The sequence below is a fragment of the Perissodus microlepis genome, chromosome 19 (genome assembly GCF_051167445.1).
Source record: "Perissodus microlepis isolate ML-2025 ecotype Zambia chromosome 19, ASM5116744v1, whole genome shotgun sequence".
Taxonomy (NCBI): Eukaryota; Metazoa; Chordata; class Actinopteri; order Cichliformes; family Cichlidae; genus Perissodus; species Perissodus microlepis.
In genome coordinates, this window is record NC_140479.1 from 22,823,811 (window position 1) to 22,841,069 (window position 17,259).

General features: G+C 41.1%; 4 protein-coding genes across 6 annotated transcripts in view; 2 read left to right on the forward strand and 2 right to left on the reverse strand.

Annotated features, from left to right (window-relative positions):
* The first annotated feature begins 61 nt into the window (after nucleotides 1-61).
* On the forward strand, nucleotides 62-5,483 carry tmem234 (transmembrane protein 234). Its single transcript, XM_084914784.1, has 5 exons — nucleotides 62-270; nucleotides 473-624; nucleotides 719-785; nucleotides 1,570-1,662; nucleotides 4,597-5,483. The coding sequence occupies exons 1-5, from the start codon at nucleotides 258-260 to the stop codon at nucleotides 4,710-4,712; spliced, it is 441 nt and encodes a 146-aa protein (XP_084770910.1). The 5' UTR covers nucleotides 62-257; the 3' UTR covers nucleotides 4,713-5,483.
* dcdc2b (doublecortin domain containing 2B) lies at nucleotides 5,342-10,968 on the reverse strand. Of its 2 annotated transcripts, XM_084914781.1 has the most exons (15): nucleotides 10,737-10,965; nucleotides 10,269-10,554; nucleotides 10,102-10,153; nucleotides 8,703-8,773; nucleotides 8,034-8,165; nucleotides 7,792-7,926; nucleotides 7,580-7,619; nucleotides 7,344-7,409; nucleotides 7,055-7,223; nucleotides 6,860-6,969; nucleotides 6,638-6,706; nucleotides 6,350-6,421; nucleotides 6,211-6,255; nucleotides 6,042-6,113; nucleotides 5,342-5,922 (listed from the first exon to the last, which is right to left on the reverse strand). In XM_084914781.1, exons 2-15 carry the CDS (start codon nucleotides 10,550-10,552, stop codon nucleotides 5,851-5,853), a joined length of 1,389 nt encoding a protein of 462 aa, XP_084770907.1. In that variant the 5' UTR covers nucleotides 10,553-10,554; nucleotides 10,737-10,965; the 3' UTR covers nucleotides 5,342-5,850. The 2 variants fall into 2 exon arrangements, with proteins under 2 accessions (XP_084770907.1, XP_084770906.1); XM_084914780.1 differs by having other exon boundaries at nucleotides 10,269-10,968.
* A 543-nt stretch (nucleotides 10,969-11,511) lies between these two features.
* On the reverse strand, nucleotides 11,512-13,615 carry iqcc (IQ motif containing C). The gene is made up of 5 exons (XM_084913929.1): nucleotides 13,510-13,615; nucleotides 13,186-13,329; nucleotides 12,804-13,101; nucleotides 12,250-12,371; nucleotides 11,512-11,694 (listed from the first exon to the last, which is right to left on the reverse strand). The coding sequence occupies exons 1-5, from the start codon at nucleotides 13,549-13,551 to the stop codon at nucleotides 11,659-11,661; spliced, it is 642 nt and encodes a 213-aa protein (XP_084770055.1). The 5' UTR covers nucleotides 13,552-13,615; the 3' UTR covers nucleotides 11,512-11,658.
* A 206-nt stretch (nucleotides 13,616-13,821) lies between these two features.
* Nucleotides 13,822-17,259, forward strand: part of fancm (FA complementation group M) — a 38,864-nt gene continuing 35,426 nt past the window's right edge. For both annotated transcript variants that reach the window (XM_084914033.1, XM_084914034.1), the window contains exons 1-4: nucleotides 13,822-14,604; nucleotides 14,686-14,858; nucleotides 15,033-15,110; nucleotides 15,199-15,357. In XM_084914033.1, coding sequence (XP_084770159.1) covers nucleotides 13,902-14,604; nucleotides 14,686-14,858; nucleotides 15,033-15,110; nucleotides 15,199-15,357 — 1,113 coding nt within the window. In that variant the 5' untranslated portion in view covers nucleotides 13,822-13,901. The remainder of the gene's footprint in view (nucleotides 14,605-14,685; nucleotides 14,859-15,032; nucleotides 15,111-15,198; nucleotides 15,358-17,259) is intronic.

The window sequence follows — 17,259 nt, forward strand, 5'->3', positions numbered from 1 at the left end:
ACTCTGTGGAAAAGTAATGACTGGAAAGCCTCAAAGCTGCGTTCAAGAGGGAAAGAACTGTTCGCAAACTCCAACGACCAGAAGCTGCAAATGAGAGAAACAGTCCACACCAATTTATTTTTGCACATTTCTTGGACAAGTTTAAGGATTTGCACTGTAAATTCTTGCACTATGAATTTATTCGTTTGAATAATGTTCGCTAACAACTGAAAAACAATCTTGAACGCGACTTATAGCGACTGTTGACAACCAGGACGATGGTGACCGTAGGTGAGTTGGCAATAATCTATTGTTTCCCTTAAAAATCATATTAGTTGTCAAGAATTTGAATATTTCGTCTGTATTTTCGTTTTAAATGTATATTTCCGAGTTTCCGCCTCCTCACCAGAATTAACTACGCAAAGCTAAGCCAGGAGTAGTTAGCATCTTACTACCTATGCTAAGGAAGTAAGCTCGTTTCAATGTGTTGCAGTCGAGCTGCTGAGTCTCCTGTTGGTGTCGGTGCTGTGGGGCTGCACCAACCCTTTCCTAAAGAGAGGCACCAAGGGGATAGAAAATGTGACAAAAACCAGCAAAGTGGCACAGCTGCTGGCGGAGCTCAGGTTTCTCTTTCTTAACGTCAAGGTAGGTTTTGAGACAGCAGATTCGCGCATTTTAACGTAGACTGATGTTACCGTAACTGGCTCAGTTGCTCCCTCTCCCTTGTGTTGCTCTACAGTACCTGGTCCCATTTCTGTTAAACCAGAGTGGTTCAGTGGTCTACTATTACACACTTTCAACCACAGGTGAGACCTAGACCTAGTGTAGCCTGAAACACTAATGAGAACTTACCAATAGAGGTGTGCGGATCGGGCCAAATATTGAGTGTATCGATACCAGCGGTGGTATTGTATCAGATTGATATTTTGTTTCTGCGTTAAATAAATTTTTTTGGGGGAAATATATCTCAAACATGCACTGTGAAGAATGGCTGAACCTTTGTTTGAATATCTGTCTATTTATAGCCTACAGCATATTTAAACAACAGAAGCTGACCCAAAGTGCTTTAGAGCCAGGTACATTTAGATTCCAGGTCTCCAAAAAAACGTTTCTGAATGCATGAAAACCTTATAAGTGTTTTATTGTGTTGTTATTATTATGAAAAGTAGTCAAAATCACAATAAATCACAAAGTTTTAGTGATCATTAAAATGTGTTTAAAATTTTAAATGATGATTCATCCCATGAATCATGACACACTGATATACCTATATAAGCTATATTTATAGGCTAAAAGTATTGGTATTGGTTTAGTATCAGTATTACTGGCCCTATATTTACTTCATATCAGATCATACCAGAATTTCCTGTATCAAATGCCAATAAGCCACCGTAGATTAGTTTTTCACATGGCTTACTGGATAAATGTTAAATGTAATTTCTTTTAAACACTACAAGCAGAAAATCATCATACTTAATGGAACATGTTTGAGAAATTACTTTTATTGCTTTACCTGACACAGACTGTCACTCTCTACCTTCTTTGTAGACTAGAAATTCATTTTTTAATAAAACCTTTCTTCTCATCCAGAGTTATCGTTTGCTGTTCCTGTAGCCAACTCCCTCACCCTCCTTTGCACTCTGCTAACTGGCAAGTTTCTGGGGGAAGAGATTGGAGGCAAACGTAAGTCACTCATGTGATAACACTACATTTGTGTGCTTTTTTTTTAAATAATGAGGCCAGTCACACAACTGGTAGTATTTATCTAGAAAAGGAAAGATTCAGATGCTGATTTTGAAAGTCAGACTTTAAGCTGTTTAGAGTCATGATTAAAAAGAAAATTAACCACTCTCTAATTCAAAGGTTTTACATATCAGGAAGCAATAAAAATCATCTGATGCTTTGCAGTTCTTCAAATTAAGTAAAAACAGTATCGGTTGTACTAAAGAACATAGCATATTACACACTGTCATTATTTATGTAACATAAACTAAGCCAAATGCAGAAGGATTATGTGAAACGCTAAATACAACCTTACTTCTTCTTCTACAGGAATTAATAGGGTATTTAGGAGCCAGATTAATAGATTACAGATGTGATTATTCGGTGGAAAATCATTTAGGTCAATTGCCATTAGGGCTGGGCCATATTATACCGTTCACGGTAATACCGGTATAATGTTAGGCAACGATAGGAAAATGAAATATCGCGATAAAATATGAGTAAAACGCGCATGCGCAGTGCCTTTGTTTTCATACGCACATGGCCGATTGTTGAGTGAAACAGATGAACCAGAATTGGTTTGTAAAAATGGTGCAACTTCAGTGATGTGGAACTGGTTTGGTGTTTGTCTGTCAGATACACGACAAAGCACATTTTTTTGCAGAACATGCAAGCAGCCGTCGTTATTGTCGTATTTGTCGGACTAAGATGCTCCTAAATCTGGGAGTAATCTGGGTCCTAAACTCCGTATTTTTCAGGTCAAACGAACACTGCAGCATCACTGAGAGTTAAAAACTGTCTCATTTCTTTCATCTTTAATAAAACGATCAGTATTGCTGCTTTACCAGGTGTAACTATGAAGTTTAACTTCCAGGCATCCATGAAAACAAAATGTATTACATTTAACGGAGTTAGAAGTTAGCAGGAAGCTAGCGGAAGTTAGCTCGCTAGTTTCGCTAGTTACCTAAGCATGGTATTGCATGTTCTGACTGAGATTTCTGAAAAAATTCAAACGTACAGCTCTGCTATCACTTCCAACATAAATGAAGACAGGAAACTAAACAGCAGTGACGTTTGTAGGGTTACTGAAGTTGGGCTAGCTGGTATATAATGATGTGCTACCTGATCGCTAGCGACACAGCTATGTTAGCATAACATAAACAGTGAAGCTGGAGGACGAACACTAACACTTTTCCACTTATAAAAGTTAACGTTAAGGTTCCTGATAGTTAGAGACAAATGCAATCGCATGGCAGGATGCTGTAAACGGACCAAACTTCAGTCAGGAGAACAACTGAGATAATCCATCCACAATAAAAGGTTAGTCATTAATATACTGCAACAACATGGGAATAGAGCAGCTGCTAGAGAATTCAACATTAATGAATCAATGGTACAGAAGTGGAGGAAGCAAGAAGAGTGAGTTTAATAAAGTTTGATTTATCTGACTGCTTTGTTTCGCTTAATGTGCCTTATAATCCCGTGCACCTTATGGTCCGAAAAATACGTACTGCACACTGCAGTTTAATGTTGCAAAGCACCTCTTTTTAACTTCAGTGGATATTATACATGGTTATGCTCAGGATATGTCAGCCCATTTCTACTGGAAATGCCTTTTGGTTAAACTTTATGCAAGGAATTTGCATTTGCACTGTTACATTTTTATAAAGCTTTAATGTACATAAAAACCAGCTTCTTGTTTAAGTGAAAATAAATGGAAGGTTGTCTTTTTGCGCTAGTAATGTTGTGGAGTTGTATTTTGTCTCGCATCAATTATATCGTCAGTTATATCGTTATCGCAAATTTTCAAATATATATCGTGATAAATATTTTTGGCCATATCGCCCTGCTCTAATTGCCATACTTCCAGAGAGTGGACATGCCAGGAAATTCATCCCAAGGTCAGATTGTGCAATTCTCAGACAAACTTGAAAAAAAAAGAAAACCGAGAGCTACATCTCAGACTCTACAAGCCTCCGTTAGCATGTTAAATGTTAAAGTTTATGACAGTTCAGTTAGAAAAAGACTGAACAAGCATGGCTTGTTTCGAAGGGTTACCAGGTCAAAGCCTCAGCTTTCTAAAAAGAACATGGCAGCAGAGCTGTGGTTTGCAAAGCTGCAGCTGAACAAACCGCAAGTCTCCTGGAACAATGTCCTTTGGAGTGACGAGACCAAAATAGAAATGTTTGGTGATAATGCACAGAGTCACATTTGGCAAAAATCAAATACGGCGAATCAGCACAGACACCTCATACCAACAGTCAGCACAGTGATGGAGGGGTGATGATTTGGACTTGTTCTGCATCCACAGGACCAGTGACTGCACCTTGCAGTCACTGGGTCAGCATCCGTAAGCCAAGGTGTTCTAGTCAAATGAGAGGCTACATGTGTGTCTGACAGCTAAAGCGTGACTTGATCCTAACCCTTGCAACACCACAGCTACAACAGAATCGCTGCAAAAGAAAAGACTAGAGGTGTTGCAATGACCCAGTCAAAGTCCAGACGTCAACCTGAAATGCTGTGCTTAAACAAATCCCCGCTAACCTCAATGAACTGAAGCAACATTGTAAAGGTGACTGGGCCAGAATGATGTGACAGATTGAGTAATACAGAAAACGATTGCTTCAAGTTATTGCTGTTAAAAATTGTTCTGCAAGCTTTTGAATAATGAGGCGTACTTAATTTTTTACACACTTCGTCTGTATTTTGGTTTAGCTTTTGTTTAATTAATAATGACACAGTTTAATATGTTGTTGTTCATCTGAAGTTGTGCTAAGACATGCTAACTGAACTGAAAGAGGGTGACATTTCTTTGTACCATGACCGTACCTAATTAATATACATTTTTTTTAACTTTAACTATCTTGATATCCTTGCCCACACATCTGTCTGCAGAGGCTGTCGTAGGAATGTTCCTCACCATGGCTGGCATCACTCTGTGTATTATAAGCTCCATTGATGATACTGACAGAGATACTGGGAATCAGAATATGACCCAACCCGTGTACTGAAGGAGATCAGGATTTAAGCCAATTCCTCTGCGCCTTCAAATAAATCCTTCGCCGTAAGTGGAAAGACGGGCGATGAAGCTGGAGCAGGACTGAAGAGGATGATTTAGATTCAGAGAGCAGCTCCTGAGAGCGGCGATGCTGATGGGAGAATTGTGTCTAAACTAACTCAAGCTTCAAAAGGCCTGTCCAGAAAACTCTCACACCATGTTGAGAGGGGGGGAAGCGGGTTCATGGAGAGTTCACCACAGAGCTTGACTCGATTTATGACGCTCGCATAGAAAAGCGGTGGTTGTTAACTTTTACTTTTAAACGCTCCGCAGCTCCTGCCATGTGACTGGCATCTGCATAGATGCTGTAGAGACCACATATAAATAAGCCCGGGGTAGTTGTCAGCTTCTGGTTTAATGGGGACAGTTTGTGGTGGCTGCCTTTAGCCGGCTGTAGAGTAAGAGCAAGGCATGAGGGGACAATGTTGTTGTATAGCTTGAGGATAAAATTTTCATCTTTCGCCTTTCCTTTTACTGTTTACTCGTGATATACTATGAAGGAATATACTGATTTTATTTTCCAAACTACTTTTGAAAGCAAAAGACTTTAACTGTGTAAAGAGTTCAGAAATTGGTCACATGTGCAGTAATATATATGTTTATTGTCACATTTAATTGATACAATACACTGTACAGATGACTGTTAATATTGTGCTCTGTTCCTGTGTTGTTGCTGATATTTAATCAATAAATTCTTGGCAACACTACTGTTCCCCAACACTCATTTAGTAGTCACTCATTTTTCAGTATAGGTTTAAGATTTACCCTAAAAAATACTTTTTTTTCTGTACACATGGTGAATATATTGCAGCATTGAACATCTACACGGTATCAGCATAAGAATCATCCCTGTAAAACTGAATGGACAGAATGTCATAAACGGGTGTACGATACAATAAACTTCAATCAGTTTGAGCTGAAGCTTGTAGAGCTTCTGATAGTGTATCCACCTGTTGTAGTGTTTGTTCTGCTTGCACTTCTCACGCTTACATTTTCTACAATAAAACAACATACATTAATGTTGTTATTTGGCTCATTACCACAGTTAAAGTACTACTAATTTAATCAAATGTTCATGCGATGTGAAACTGTTAGGATGCCGTGACCTCCTGATGATGGTGGTTTTGTTCTGTTGCAACCGACGGCGCATCCTGCAGGATCTCCTGTCACAGCAGCGACACTAAGTCAGTGTAAAGGCAAAAGCTATCAGCAAGACGAGTTTAATGCCTTGGTTATATTGATGCCAGTAAAAACGTGACGGTGTTATAGGGTGTAAACTTGCCTTTTCTTTTCTGTGCTCTGCGTGGCTGCTAGACGACGAAGGCCTCGACTTTGAAGACGTCTGCTTCAGCTCCTTTTGAAATGAAAGTCACAAACATTTTGCCTCCACGTGCTGAAGTTCTGTATTTGTTCAATTGATTAATTAGCTACTCGTGGGTGTGAGTGTGTACCAGTATTTCAGCTTTGGACTCCTGCTCCTCTTCAGATAGTAATGCCTTTTAACGGCACAAGAACAAAAATGGTTAACCCTTTTAATGCGAACACGTGAATTACGATTAAATGTAAACAACCCACCCACACGAACCGTACCTGCTTTCCACTGTACTTGTGTGGGTGCTCCTCGTCGTCGTGCTGCTCACCCTTGATAATTTGTGCTTGTCTCTTGAGAGAAATAAATTGTGTTTTTTAAATGCTTTTGTTCAAAATGTGCAGCATGCATGTACTGTCCTTGTGACAGTGAATTAATAATTACTCCACATGCATGCAGGACAACTATTATTCAGTGGTATTTTTGGTTTTGCTTGTACAGGAGTGAGTGATGAGTGTTATTTCTCATATCTAACAAAACATGTTAGATATGACATAAAAAATGCCTACCATCTGTTTGTTCTGCAGAGGATCATCTGGGTTGGTTAATTCCTCCTCTTCCACTATTTCTGCAGCTCTCTTTAGAAAGGAAATATGATTAAAATTTAGATTTAATCTCACTTCTATAACATTAAGGGCAGACAAACACGCCCACCTCAGTCATATTTTAGCATTTAATTATCTTCTATTCAATTATGAGTCTGAAATGACGCAGAGGTGCCTGAAGCTAACCTGATCAACAGGAAGCTCTGTAGCTGTATTTTCATCCTCCTGCACCTCCTCTGCCCCTCGTACCTCTTCTCTCCTTTTCTGTGCTGAACTTTTAAATACACTGGGCTGGCCTGTCATGGGTAGATATCAAAAGTTTTTTACCACCAAAAAGTGGAGATACTCCTTAAGACTGATTGGATTTCATGAAATCCTCACCAGATCCATTGCTGAGCGGTGGTCTCGTTTGCATTCGATTCTTCCGGATCTTGACCGGCCTGGCAAAAAATGCAGAGGTCTCATCTGCTCCCTCTCTCCTGCTCCTTTGCTGGGAAGCTTGTGGGGCTGCAGCTTCATCTCCTGTTGACTTCACCCTCCGACCGTCTGACTGAAATTCATGGGTCACATTGAATATGTTACATAACAAACACTAAATTATATAAATACTCATAATATAGCATCATATAGTGTAAATATAAGTCGGTGGAGACTTGTTTGTTTGTTTTACCTCTGGGGAGTCAAGGAGAGCTGAGTCACTGCATTGGTCTTCAGGCCCGCTTCCTGCTTTCCTGTTCTAATGGGGAAAAAAACAGAAGATTTTCATAGCCTGTTAATGTTTTCTTCTGACAGCTGCCAATCAGACCTGACATTTAGGCTGGAAAATAACGATCCTAAAACTGTATTTTAAGACATGAAAATAAAGCAAGTAACTGAATGCAGAGAGAGAGAGAGGAGGAGGATTACCTCAGCTCTCCTTAACATCCTTCTCTTCCCAGGGTAATATCTACAAAATGAAGAAACATAGTTATTAAAAAATGGGAGAGAGGAATGTGTGGGATATTGTTCTCTTCTTGTTTCCAGTCGTCTGATTATTATTCATGTGTTAGCACAGACTGACACAAGCACGGGTTTTGGGTTTTGTTTTGTTTTTTACAAAGGAACTTCCATGATTGTACCTCTCTGTAGTTTTGGAGATTAATAGCTCCACATATGGGAGTTTCTTGAACCTCTCACTTCCCACGGCAACATAGCAGCGGCCAGTCTCCAGCTCCCCAGCTGAGGACACGGCCACTCCTTCTAGAGAACACAACCTGAAAAACGTACAGGGGTTCGATATTTACTTTACTAGATCTTTCTGTTTGTATTTCACAGAGCTATTGGGAATGTTTTTGACCTTCTGTGTAATGGTGTCACTGACCTGCGCACCGCACCGGTCCTTAGGCTGACCTTCTCTGTGATTAGACTCAAGATCTGATCCAGGTCCTGCTGCATGCTCCGAGGAATGATGAATCGGAACGGTGGACACAGGAGGTCTCCATTTCGAAAAACGCTGAACATAACAAGAAACATCTTAATTCTTGTATGCAGATATGTGATGAAAGAGTTAAGAACTGGTAATTGTTACTACTGGTCTAAGCTGGTTGTGAAAAGATAGTTTCCCAGTGGTTTCCTTAAATGAAAGATTAGGAACAATTATTTAGCAATTAAGGAATAATGAATGATAGTTTAATTAGCCACAGCAACGATACTTTAAATCTTCCTACAGTTGCATTACTTTAATGTGAAATTGATTTTGGTATAAGTCTGGGAAACGTGGATATTTGTTTTCAGGGCAAAGATTAGGGTGTTGTTCATTTCTTCAAACTCCCCAAAAGTGTTGCTAAAGGAAACATCAGGGGAAGCCAGTAGTAGCAGTTTATTCTCTGGAGATCTTAAGGACAAAATTTCCTCTCATCCAGTAGGTGCAGAGATAATTTATTCCAAAATGAAAGCAATGGTACTGCCAGCAAACTGTATGTAAAAAATAAATAAATAAATTTCTGATACTATGTATATATGCCTCCGATAAGCAGTTCGTCCAACTCACTGTATAATGCAAGGCACAGGTATATACTTCCTCCATTTAGCTGACACATTCGGCCTCTGGATTGCTTTGACCTAGAGGGGACCAACATAAAATCAGATGCTTGCCACTGCAAAACATCAAATGCTGTCAATTTTTCATCAAGTGTCAAAATTCCCTTAACAGATTTACATCATTCCCATCCTGCACATAAATACCACTGCATGAGTATCGCCAAGAAAATCATTATCCAAAAAGTGTATTCAGCTCATGTCAGCTCAAGTGCTGCAGCCATGGAAACTGACGTCACTCCAAGACTCCTCGGACACGCATTTAGACATTTAGACACGCCGTGTCTTATCTGAGGGCCCTCACCCATGTCGTCGCATAGTAATGAAATCTGGAGCCAATATCCATGTCTGCCTCTAGCTGAGCTAAATCAGTGGGCTCTGATAATCTCCTCGTTATTGTTTTCTTCCCTTCTTTAAAGTGGCAGACGTTTAATTATTTACAATGTGTCTGAATCCAGAAGGAGGGCTCAGAATTTGAGTATTAGGCCTGCCTGAACATGTACACAGCCCTGATTACACTGGGTGGAAGCATAAAAACTTCAAACACAAACACTCAACATACGGGCACACTTCTTGTGTATCTCCACAGCAACCACAATACAGACATGTAAGACTTTAAAGCCAAAGGCCCCACCTAAAAAAAAAACACTTATCCAAAATAGCATCTATGCACGCTTATTCTATACTCATGTATGTTTTTTGTTCATTAAAGTAAGACTAATAGATCGCTCTACATCAGAAACACTAAGAGGTCAGTCCTGCCAGCAGGTCAGAATATAAAACAAGTGCTTGTCGTGAGTGGCTCTAAAGTGTGAGTGGCTTTGAAATCAATTTAGTGTGAATGCTAAGGGAGCTTCATTATGCCTAATCCTAGCATCCTCGTCACTGTGCACTGCCTGCCTTTCATTTTACTGAAAAGGCTGAGTTCAGCCGAAGAGAAAGGATAATTTTCTTGATGAAATCGTTTGACGTTGCAATATCCCGCTGAAATTAATAATGAAGCTGTCACATGAGAGTACCCTGCAAGTTCTGAGTGACTAAGTGTTTGATGGACAGTGCAGTCATTAGCCCATTATATCCGCTAATCTACCTAACAGCCTGTGACTTCAATAGGAGGATAACAGGGGACATGCACAGCTAATGCTTGCTCATAAGAATGGGTCGTCACTTTTAAAGGCGAATAAGGTTGCGTCAATAAACAAAAAATCCTGCACTCTTTTTAAATTTGACTTGGAAGGAGTTGAAATGATCAGCTTGATATGACTGTAGCCTGGTGGTGCATTCCTCTTGGTTAGGCTAGGATTAATCAGTTACAGATTCCTTAAAAGGACTGAAATGAAATGAAAGCCTACCTGGGTTTCCTCACGAGCAATGGGTTGCTTTTTTGTTCTCACGTTCAGGTAACTGTGCATAAAGACAAGGGATATAACAAAGAAAACCCTAACACAGTACTTGATCTGTTTTCCAGACATCAAGGACCTTTCTCTAAGTATAAATAACTTCATTTTATTGTACTCACTCGAGTTTCTTGAATCTCTCAAAGCCAGCAGCAACATACTGGGCTCCTGTCCGTAGATCGTGCAGGTCTGTGACTCGGTGGCCCTGCCTGGGGGTGTACAGAGTCCTGACGGCAAGAGGGGCGCCGATGCTCTGGGTCACTTCATTCAGAAAGGCCTCCATGGTGACCACCTGTCGCTGGTTGACCACAAACCTGCGTCCACTGTAGAAGGGGTCTCCATTCCTATACACTACCACGCTCTTCACTGGAGGCAGCAGAGATGCAGCTGCAGAGCTGGCAGCCATCTCTGAGTGCATATATGCATGCATGTATTCTCATTCATTGCACCTAATAATTGCATTTACTGAACCTTTTCATACACACACACACCACATTCTTTGGGTTCACACATTTCCAAAAGTCACACATTAACACAAACAAATGATCCAGCTACCACTCCAAAGTGCCAAACAATGCTCTGTCACTCACATGCTCGGTGAAGGATTAAGAAGGAAAACTGCAGAAAAGCCAAAGGTGAAGATCAGTCTCTGCTGTTGTTGTGGTGGTGGTCTGTCTGGACTCCCCCTCACCACGTTCTGCTCCTCTCTATCCCCTTCACATTCAAACACTCTCACACGGACACTACTCCACTGATGGCGGTGAGTATTTCCTGGTTGCCATAGCAGCGTGGCCAGCAATGACTGGCTTTGTGGGCCAAACCATCGGCAGAAACCACAACAAAAGAGACAGGCAAGAGGAGGGGAGAACGGGTGGGTCTCCTGCGCTGTAAGCTGAATCAATAAGATAACCTCTACAGGCAGGTTAAAAAAAAGAAGAAAAAAAAGGCCAAATCCATCAAGCATAGAAGTGAGAGCAAGTGCAACAGCCAGGTGATTCTTTTTCGTAAAATATTAAATATGCAAGCACAACAGAAGTTCTCTCAAGGGAGTCACGAGGAAAAGTTCAGCTTTAACTTATAAATATTTTTCTTTCCGTGGGTTCTCTATAAGGACTTAAATAACAGAGGACAACAGGTGTTTAATAGGAGATTGCTGTGAACATTTGAAGGATAATTTCCTAATGAAATGAGTGATAGTGATAGCTCAGAAATATGAGCTCCTGGGAAGCATGCTCACCTGGACTTTAGTGAACAAAACTTCTCCATGCACAATTGTAAACCATCTAAAACTGGCACAGTTAATGCTCCAAGTGAAGCCCAAGCGGTAGACAGCACAACAAAGAAAACGTTGTAGAAAAATAACATTTATTTTATTTATATACATGAAAATACACAATATACAGGTTTATTAACTTATGCCAAACACGAAAAAGGTACTCAGTGCAGCAGGTTCCTGTGTACATGAAGGCATCACTCCCACATGTTTAAGTCCAGTTCGTGGTAACGATGCCATCAGGACGCGCTAAGTTTATCCTTCAGCGACAAGTACTGTAGGAAAAAAGAAAGAAAACAGTCACTAAAAGTAACACGTTCTTCTGCATGTCTGGATGAGTGCATTCTCAGTGCATGACAACACATCTATAAAAAGTGTTGCTCCACATCTTGGCAAATTTACACACTCTGGTGCTGAAGGGCGCCTCACGGAAGCAACGAAATGTGTTAAAGATAAATTAAAGGATTTAAATCAGCTCTCAGTGTGAGGGTAAAGGGTGCCGACAGCTAAACATGCTTCCACCTGATTTACACGCTTAATACATGGGAGAAAATAGGCCGAACCATCCAGCGTGCACGTTTGTAGCTGGGGGGTTTGGACTGTCCGTAATAAGTCACTGTTGACACTTACTGCAAAATTAACATTTGTTATCTGATTGTTGGATGTAGGCTCTAGAACGAAGGTTGCTTCTCAGACCTGCTGGATGAACTTATTATGGGAACCAGTAAATAAATTCCACTATGGAGCAGAAGCAATTTTATTACAGCGGGAGACTGTCACTGCTGAATAAACGTAGGGAAGCACTACATCTCTCTCTTTCTTCGCCTTACCTTTTTCCTGCTGTCAATGGCCTGCTGAAGCCAGAGCAGCTCCATGGTCAGGGTGTTTCTATGGAAACGCAGGGCCTCTGGGGTACGGGGCACCTCCTGAGTCAAGCAGTACCGACGAGAACCTGATGGAGGGATGGCAAATTCGAAACGGCTCAAAAGGTTTCACCAAATTCAGTTTTGGATTAACACATTTGAGGCTAGACAAACTGTAATTAATGCAGGTGAACACTGATTGCATTCTACTTTTTAAGCTTCTGTGATTCTATTTTTAGAGGCAAAAGCTACATTAGGCTTCTCTTTTATTCACAACGGGTCACCACAGCAGGTAACTACACATGTTTGATTTGGCAGAAGGAATCCCAAAGAGATTTGTTAATCCTTTTGGGAGTTACCAGCCCTTATAACTAAATTAAGTACTGTGTGAATGCATCTTCTTTGAATCTTGAAAATTGTGACTGTAAATTTCTTAAAGACTGAACAAGAGGCAATATTTTTTAAAACACCTACACACACACACACAACATGGCTCCACTTTGTGTGCAACTTTAATATACCTTTATGAGACTGAGCATAGTTCATATCTAACTCAACACTGCTCCAGACAGATGACGACCCTGCTGTGCTCTCCACCACACCGCTTTGTCTTTGGCCCTCTCCTTCCCCTCTAATAGAGCTGCTGCTGGGTAAACAGGTCTGTGAATCATCTCTCTCTGCTTCTGTCTTCTCTAGCAGGGCACAGTGATGATCTCTGTTCTCTGGTGAGGGTGCAGGGATCTGGGGAGTAGCACTGACATCTGTCTCTGGATCTAGAGGCTTAGTGGCAGGGCTGCTGGGTAGTGGACGTAGGCTGCCCTGAAAAAGCAAAAAGCAAATGCATGAGAACATTTTGTATGTGGGTTATTAAACGTCACCCTTATTCGCATAAAAGCCACTTACCGTGTCTATGAACTGGGGAATAGAGATAAGCGTGTCCGTCCACTTTAAATGCGTCAGGCACCCGTCAATCTCCTTCACGATATCTTCAAAGTCTTCGCGTGCTTTGCAGACTTCTTTCCTTACCAGATATCCACGCGCACATGCCTGTGGCGAGGAAAGGATTAATTGTAGTCTCACTATCATATGAATGCTAACTATAGCAGACGTTAGCACCTGTTTTCCTGAGAAAGCAAGAGTGGTTAGGATGCTAAACGTAGCACAGAAAAGACACACTGTTGAAAAATTACTCTGCCTATAAACATGTATCGACAGCAGATAAATTACCTGTAAATTTACGATTGTTTTCTCCCATTTGCTTCTCTCCATTGCTATGGTAACATGACTATGCCGCTACGGAGAGCGGGAGCGTAACTCAAAGCTTTTATTTACTTCCTGTGCCAAATCTAAAAAATAAAAGGTTGCCCTTGTAAGATATAACAACATATTTACATATTTTCAGATTAACCTTTCATATATGGTCATAAGTGTCATTTTTTGTACAGTTTACAAATATATGAACCATAAATAGTTGTGTAAAACAAGTTTTCTCAACGTGAAGTGATTTATTTTGGAAAACGTCAGCGGAAATGACCGGGTGTTTGTGTTCTAGACAGTCTTCTTGCAATGTTGCTGCTCGTCACATGGCGTTTTTCCCTTAAAGTTTTTCGCCGCCGGTAATGAAAATGAGTGGCGGTTCAAACCAGAAGACTTTATTTCAGACTTGGGGTGTCTCCGTCTCCCAAAACAAAGTTGTTAACCCGATAAAAGATGGCAAAAATGCTGCTGGGCGCCCCAGAACAACTCCAGGCAGCAGTCCCCAGGTAGCTACATCACACCTTCCTTCTTATCCCCTCTGGTCTGAAAATGGTCAGGGGTCAGCATATACATTAGCGAACCCAGTGGGGACTGTGGACCCCACGCCTGCGTATGAAGATGAAGACGATGATCTGATGGTGGTCGCCGTGTATGAAGCTGAAAGAAGCCTCCAGCTTGATAATGCTAAATGTTTCCAGCATGGCAACCCTGCCAGAACAGAAGAGCCCACGTTCTCTCTAACCCCCTCAGGTGGGCAGACATATCCTGACTTCCCTGGCTTTGACAGTTCCTCAGCTAAGGTATGGATCTACCCGACCAACTATCCTATCAGGGAGTACCAGCTGAAGATATCAGAGGCTGCCCTCTTTCAGAACACTCTGGTATGTCTTCCCACTGGTCTGGGAAAGACCTTTATAGCTTCTGTGGTTATGTACAATTTCTATCGCTGGTATCCATCAGGCAAGATTGTTTTCATGGCTCCCACCAAGCCTCTAGTGGCCCAACAGATTGAGGCCTGTTATAAAGTGATGGGGATCCCACAAGCACACATGGCTGAGCTGACAGGTAAAAACAAAAAATCACATAAAATCTGATGCACAACACTCATCTTCCCCCTTTTCAAATTCTGCACCTACCGCTTCATAGGTAGCACAGCAGCAAAGCAGAGACAAGAGGTTTGGAGGTCCAAGCGGGTCTTCTTCCTCACACCTCAGGTCATGGTTAATGATCTGTCCAGAGACACCTGCCCAGCCCAGCAGGTCAAGTGCGTGGTGATCGATGAAGCACACAAAGCGCTGGGCAACCATGCTTACTGCCAGGTACACACACTTTGGAGAAATAATCAAAGCTTGACATCATGAAGTTGTATAAGTGTGAACTAAAGAACTAAGAACTAAATCTTAATGGTTAGTTTTGGGTTTTTTGCAGTAAAAGTTATGTAAACTGTCCAGATTTAGTGGAGATGATGTCTAACGCTTGGTCTTCTTCATTAGGTCATCAAACTGCTCGGCAGCCAGACTTTGCAGTTCCGCATACTGGCTCTTAGCGCCACCCCAGGAGGAGATACAAAGGTGAGAAAGATGCACTTTTTTTTTTCTGCGCTGTGACCTAAAAGTGAGTAGACTTTAATCTGCAATCCGCCTCACTTCATCCTTCCAGTCGGTGCAATCTGTGATCTCCAATTTGCTCATCTCCCATATTGAGCTACGTTCAGAAGACAGTCCTGACATCCGGGCTCACTCCCACCAGCGCAATGTGGAGAAAGTTGTGGTTCCTCTGGGTGAGGCCCTTTCAGCTTACCAGACACGCTACCTGCAGGTAGGGGCAGCAAATGATTTGTCATGTTTTTTGTCTCTGCTCTGATCAGGACATTGTTTATACTTCTTAAAAATGTAATTCTACAAGGAATAAAAAATGTCAGTTCTTTTATTTTGTGCAAAACACATAAGCTGCTTGTTTCCACAACCAACATGCACTGACTAGGGGTACATTTAAAAAAAAATCTGCCAAATATTATGTATGGTTGTTTTCTGCTGTCAAAACATGGAGTGCATTCATGGATTTTAGGCAGGGTGTGTTATGTGGTGGTGTCTGGCATGAGGACATAGTTGTTGGATTGTTTGGGTTGGTGGGTTGTTGCACAGATGGGGTTTATTCTGATATGTCCCAAGGATGTTTGGATGCTAGGTTCAATACCTTAGGCTCTTTATTGTGTTTTTCAAGCTGTTTTGGAGCAGCTTTTACAGAGTGGCAGATACAATATCTTCCAGAGGAAGGCGGTTGCTGTTTCTGTGTGATGTGATAGGTAAATAATGAAGTGTCAATGGTGCGTTTCTGTATGCACAGTGTTTGAAAGAATCCAGTCCATGACTTTATTATATATTTTTTGGAAGTTAGTTTTATACTAACTTCCACTTTCTTTGCTTTTTGTCTGCCTGTGCTTTCTTTCATTATTCTGTAGAGCAGCGGTCCCCAACCCCCGGGCCTCGGACGGGTACCGGTCCGTGAGTCGTTTGGTACCGGGCCGCGAGAGTTGAGGCTCAGGTGTGAAATGTATCGTTTTCAGGGTTTTTATCGGTTTTCAGTGTTATTTTGTTACCGTTTTTATCGTTTACTCGGTTTTCCTGGGTCTTTTCACCTGTGTTATGAATAAATTTTCTTTTTTTCGGTACCGGCACTAGTTTTATTTTGTTGTATTTATCCGCGACACCTTAAAGGCCGGTCCATGAAAATATTGTCGGGCATAAACCGGTCCGTGGCGCAAAAAATATTGGAGACCGCTGCTGTAGAGTAGCTAAGATTTTTTCCTTTGGTGCTTTACTGCCACCTTGTGGTAATTTTTGGCTTCCTTCTGCTATTAAAAAAACAGAACTCCTCAGCTGTAAAAACTTTTTCAGCTTCACCTCTTTCTCCTTCCTGTGAGGTTCTTTCTGGGTCACTTCATATTAAATTGATTGATTTGTCCTGAAAGCCACATCCTGTTACACTCAGTGGTCTAGCTTTTAGTGCTGGTAGACTTATTGGCTCTCTCCTCATCACGGGTTAGTTCACTGTTTGTGTCTTCTGCACTTTAAATGTGCAGCTCCACTTCATTTGTCTCAGCTGGCTGGATAACAGGAATGTGACATTTGAAATTTTAGACCCGCTGTATTTTTTTTCCTTTACTGTGTTGCACTATCTTCCTTTTTAGTCTTTTCCTTCTAATTCTCTCTTTATTGTTATCAGGGCAGAGTTCCTTTTTTTTTGTCTTTTAGTTTTTTTCTTTCTCTTCATATTACTCTATGATTGGAGGATGTTGGTAACCTGCTGAAATCCATTTTCCACTGCCAAAACATTGGGTTATTTTGTATTCATTATTGCAGTCATGCAAGCACAATTTAGTAACTGTTAAACAAATCAGAAAAATGAAGCAGTCATGCATACAGGTGCTTTTTCTGATTTTTCCTCCAGTTTTTGGCTCAGACATTAGAAAGGCCAGTGCTTGCCCATATATCGACTTGAGTCGCATTTCTCTTGCGGTTCGATTAAGTGCGGATTTAATGACGGCACATCTAAAGGCCACTGAGCTCAGAAGATATTTGGCTTAAAGCTTACACCTTTTATGGTTGTTGTTATGGGAGCTGTAGGTATGCATTAAAGAACAATTTGCCCAACAAGAATGAATTAACCTAAATGAGGTTATATTTATGACTAAAACTATCTATTACAGTATTATTACTC